The 5,143-nt window shown below is 36.1% G+C and overlaps 1 protein-coding gene across 1 annotated transcript; it reads right to left on the bottom strand.

The window, feature by feature from the left end:
• Positions 1-1,482: 1,482 nt before the first annotated feature.
• On the bottom strand, positions 1,483-3,801 carry LOC114742609 (receptor-like protein kinase THESEUS 1). The gene has a single exon (XM_028930833.1). It carries the CDS (start codon positions 3,799-3,801, stop codon positions 1,483-1,485), a length of 2,319 nt encoding a protein of 772 aa, XP_028786666.1.
• Positions 3,802-5,143: the final 1,342 nt, after the last annotated feature.

The following is a 5,143-nucleotide window of genomic DNA, read 5'->3' as shown; positions in this document are numbered from 1 at the left end:
GAAGTTGTTCTCCCCAGCTTATCAAAAAAGTGTTTGGATTGCTTATACCAATTCAGTCAGTGGAAAAATTGACTGCGAAAAGTTTTCGAATGTTTTTTTTTTTATTTTCAAAAACCAAGGTTTTTCTCTCCAATCCATGATATTGGGAGCAGCCAAAGGCACAACGCATGTACCACTCAATTCTCATTACAAGTCACTTACAACTTATTTTTACATGTCAAGAAATACATTGAATTGATAAAAAAATTTTAACTCTTACTAAAGTTTTTTTTTTCTTTTGCTGCACTTACAAATGATTTTAACCTCTTTCCTTCTTTTTTTCCCCCTCTTTTTAACAAGAATTAAATAAGAGTAAATTTAGAAAATGATCATTAAATTTCATACAAGAAGCTTATATTTAAGACTAAATTTTTTTTTAATAAGTAACGAATAATAAGAGCCGGAGTAATATGAGGAGAAAAGGGACCGTCTGCCACCATTATATCCGTCAGGAAGACTGAATTCACATATTCATTTGGGCTTTACAACTGAAGTGGGCCTGATGGAATGTCTCTGAATTCAAACTAAGGTCATTATGGGGTCAAATTAATTGGGCTCCCAGATATCTTGTGGGTTCATTATTCCTAATCTTGTTTTTCCTATAATTTTTGTACGGAAAAAAATCTATAAGTTGTACTTTTTCAATTTTAATTTTTTATTCTCTCCCTTCAATTAAATCTCTTTTTTATATATTCTTGTCCAAAAAAAAAATTAACAGTACCGTCTGGATGATGTTTAACAATTAACAAGAACTATGTGAGAGGGATAAAGTGCACATTTGCTTGATAACTTGCGAGAATTTCTTTTTCTTGGTTTTTCTGGTCATATTTCTGGACTAATCTTTTTCACTGTAAAAGTAACTACTGGAGTTATTCAACCCAAGAAAAAAGTAATTATTGGAGATCATATCTTCATTGGACCAGGGCGTACGATGATTGATGATACTAATTTGTAGCTGAGTAAGTTGTGGCATGTTCTCATTATGTTATAGAATGCACTTTTTCCATTGGATGGAAAAAAATCACTTGGGTTTTCTTAATTTATGATAGGCTCAAGCAAGCAAAATTAACCTGAACTAAAATTAACAATGATATATATATTTTTCACAAACAATAATCACTCGTACATTCTGTTTCAGATGATTCTAAACTGTGTTTTTTTTGTGGTTTTCAAAACATCTCTTATTAATTATAGCTATCTCACCATAATTTATATTATCATGCAGTTACAAAAACAACCTACAGTAGTTTAGCAGCAAAGAAGTCATTAGACTGAGAAAACGTCTTCCATCCTTGGTTCCATTTTCTGCATCCATATATATATATACATATATATATATATATATATATCAATGCTCTGCAGAAACTTGCCAGATTGGTGAAGCCAACTCAAGTTGGATAGCGTCTTCGACCTCACACAGTTCATACCCCGTTGGTGGTCTGCTTATGCGACTCTTCCCTGAGCACTTCCGAGCCAAGTCATGCACTTTTCATCCTTCATTCCATTTTCGATGGCACAATCCACAGAAACTTGCTGAATTGGTGAAGCCAACTCAATGTGGAGAGCATCTTCAAGCTCACACAGTACATACCCTATTGGTGGTCTATTTATGCGTCTCTCCTCCAAGCACTTCCAAGCCAATTCACATACTTTGTTTAGAGAATCTAAGTTCACTTTTCCGTTCAAATATGGGTCTATAATCTCATGAAAGGTGCCCATTTCTTGGCAGCTTGATGCCCATCTTGCCAGATTAAGATGCTCTGTTGGACGAGTATTGTCCAAAGCAGGCTTACCACAGATAACTTCCATCAGAACCATCCCAAATGAGAAAACATCTGATTTCTCAGTGAGATATTTTGTTCTGAAATACTCAGGATCAATATAACCAAAGCTGCCCTTTACAAAGGTTGTTACATGACTCTTATCAAGAGGTGGACCTTTTCTTGAGATTCCAAAATCAGCAACTTTTGGAACTAAATTCTTGTCCAACAGAATATTCGTTGTCTTAACATCACGATGGATTATGCTTCGAGGAACTCTTGTGTGAAGGAAATGAAGACCCTTTGCTGTCCCAATGCATATTTCTAGCCGCTGCTTCCATGAAAGAGGAATAAAGCCAGCTCCATAGAGGTAGCCGCTTAAAGATCCATTAGCTAAGAACTCGTAGACAAGAATCATCCGTGAGTCTTCATTACAACAACCAATTAGAGAGATAAGGTTCGAATGAGAAAGCTTGGATAGCAATTTAATCTCATTCTGAAATTCATGAAGACCCTGCCTTGATTCATGATTGGCTACTTTGATGGCTACTTTTATCCCATTAACCATCGTTCCTTCATAGACCTTGCCAAAACCACCTTCTCCAAGAAGCAGAGACTCGTCAAAGCTGTTTGTTGCACTGATTTCATGTAAGGTGAACAGCCTGCATGATAAGGGAGTAGTTCTGGAGCTTGCCCTGGACCTGTGAGCTATTATGTAACATAATTTTATTGCAGTGAGAACTAGGAAAGCTGCAACGCCAATGACAGGCACAGTTATATTTGATACTTTCACAATTCTTGAGGATGAATTGGGAAGAATACTCTCAGAGGGCGCCACTCCATCCAGCATTCTAACTTCATTGATGATCTCCATTATCTCCAGCCCACTTATGGTTGCATTCCTGCTATTCGTCATCCTATCTGGAGCAACACTTAGTGTCAAATCACGCTTTTTGGTGTAGACAACAAAATCCATGTAAAATGGGACTGAAAACTTGAGAAATATGGAGTAAAGGTCTACTCTTTCATAAACAACATCATTTATAAACAGATTGAAAATTGTAAGACTCTTTGAGTTGCTTATGACATCACAGAAATGCACCCGAACAAAATAGGTATGGTTTGGATTTACAGAGAAGACCCAAGTTAAATCTAAACTTCTTTCATCTGCCATGGCTTTGGCTGTAGCATAAACCCACATTGGTGCTATGGTAGGTTCAGTCTGAGAAGCAAAATTTATAGAGGAAGTGTCAACTGAAACATTTAATGCTCTATTATTGGAGGCCATGTACTTTTCATCACCTTCCCAGTTTCGACCAAGGTCATCGTTCCTGGTGGTGAGAGATTCATTGCCCACATCCAAACGGTAAACAGTTTCAAGGACCAGGTCTGAAGAATTCTCCATAAAAACTGATGTAATATCGATTACATTAACAAAGATATCTTCAGGTACAGAGACAACTTCAATGGCATTAACAAAGACAAATGAATTTCTGGAAGGGATGAATGTGAGAGACAAACTAGGAGATGTAATATTGGTTACGTACTCCTTGAAAAGGTAAGAACCACCATAGGTGATGAAACTGAAATCACTGAGAAGGACAATTCCATCAGTGATGACTGTTATTGAGGCAGAGGACATGTTCTGATGAAAGTTGGGCAAAGGGGAGAAGTAAAGGCGAATCCAATGCTGGCCTGGTCGCACAATTCTGAATATATATGAAGCATTGCTCCAAAAGATTCTAGCTGACTGGTAGACTGAAGTCGGTGAGCCAGAATCAGAGGTTACAACAACAGATTTCTGGGTTTTCAATTCTAATCTGTGCTTCTCATAGACAGATTCAGGAGAAAAAGTGCGACCCTGAAAGGTTATGTTCACAGAAGAACCACAAGCGAGCAAGAAATTATCAATAGGTATGGATAAGGAAGATGACTCATTACCCATGCCTAGAAGAAAAGCCAAAGCAAATTGCATCCACATGGACAGTTCCAGCACGCCCATATCTGCTGGTTTATCCCCAGATATATTCTGCAATATGTTATGACACTAGGATTGGTGGATGTCCAAATCCCAGACTCGAGTTACACAACTATAGCAATATGGTTTCAAGTGTGCATGCCAGGTGTGTTATGGATACTAACTCTACCATACCAAAGTTTATAAAGTGTAGTATTTATGGATATTATAAAGACATGAATTTTCCAGGAAAGTAATTCCTGACAGCTTGTGTTTGTTCATAATTCTTAGGCCGAGAAAACCCTGGGGGAAAAATGGTCAAAGCAAAATTAGAATCTTCCTCATCTCCCTAATTAGTGATCGTAGTTGAAATGTCAAACTATTAGGATCTCTTACGCAGCGTGATCTTTGACTGCCAAAAAAAAAATTGACACGTCAATGTTAAACAAAGTTGTACAGCTAATGTGTGAGGCAAGGCTGAAGATGTAACTTTGATTGCAACTCTTTGAACAAGTACGGGCCACCTTGCTCCATAATGGCGAAACTATTGAGAAGTATGATTACTTTTTTTCTTGGACACAGGTATTTTCTTATCAGAGACAATTTTATTCGACATATTATCAGGTACTAAATGTAAACACTTCTCTTAATAGGACTTTAAATTTTGATTCATTACATTATGAAAGACTAACATATTCTGTTAAACCTAATCTTTAATGGTAGTTGCCAGTGATTAATGTTATCAAGGCAGGGGACATATTTTTGGGCAAAGTGAATGAGAATTTGAATGGCTCCAGAATGCCCATGTCTTCTGTTTTATCCCCGGAATCGTGTTGTAATGCTCCTACACTAGTATTAATTGAAATCAAAATCCAAAAGTTACTATACAATTGAAGCACTTGATGTCATGTATACTAATTATTACTCTGCGTTAATAGTATTGAAAAATGTCATATTTAATCTATGGAATTTTTTTTGGCTGAATATCATAATATGAAACTTTCCTGGAGACATTCATCTTCAAATCAAATTTACTAGTCCTGTTATCCCAAAAAAAAAAAATCAATTTACTTGTTCTTTGAAATGAACCAATATATTTTGATAGGCTTAACTGGAAGATATATTTGTTTTGTTTTGTGTTGACATTTGAAATTTTAGTTATCTTAATCAAACTTAAACAATTCAAAGATCAATTATCTCTCAATTAAAAACAATTTAAATCCCAGGACCCTATCCCATGCATGGGGTTGGAGAGGTGGCGCTAGTGGCGAAGTTGCTTCTTTTTTTTTTTTTTGAATGAAGAACTGGATTTTAAAAAAAAAAAAAAAAGAGCCAATTTGTGCTCCCTTTTTTTTTCAAACTTGGGTCTCAGGAAGTTGCTTTAAAT

The sequence above is a fragment of the Neltuma alba genome, unplaced genomic scaffold (assembly GCF_004799145.2).
Source record: "Neltuma alba isolate B1F8T4 unplaced genomic scaffold, ASM479914v2 tig00003837_pilon, whole genome shotgun sequence".
Classification (NCBI taxonomy): domain Eukaryota; kingdom Viridiplantae; phylum Streptophyta; class Magnoliopsida; order Fabales; family Fabaceae; genus Neltuma; species Neltuma alba.
The sequence above is the reverse complement of the archived record's forward strand: the minus strand, read 5'-3'. Positions and strand labels throughout refer to the sequence as shown.

What these genes read in the sequence shown, in the direction of transcription:
- LOC114742609 (XM_028930833.1), bottom strand. Translation starts at nt 3,801, where the DNA reads ATGGGCGTGCTGGAACTGTCCATGTGGATGCAATTTGCTTTGGCTTTT.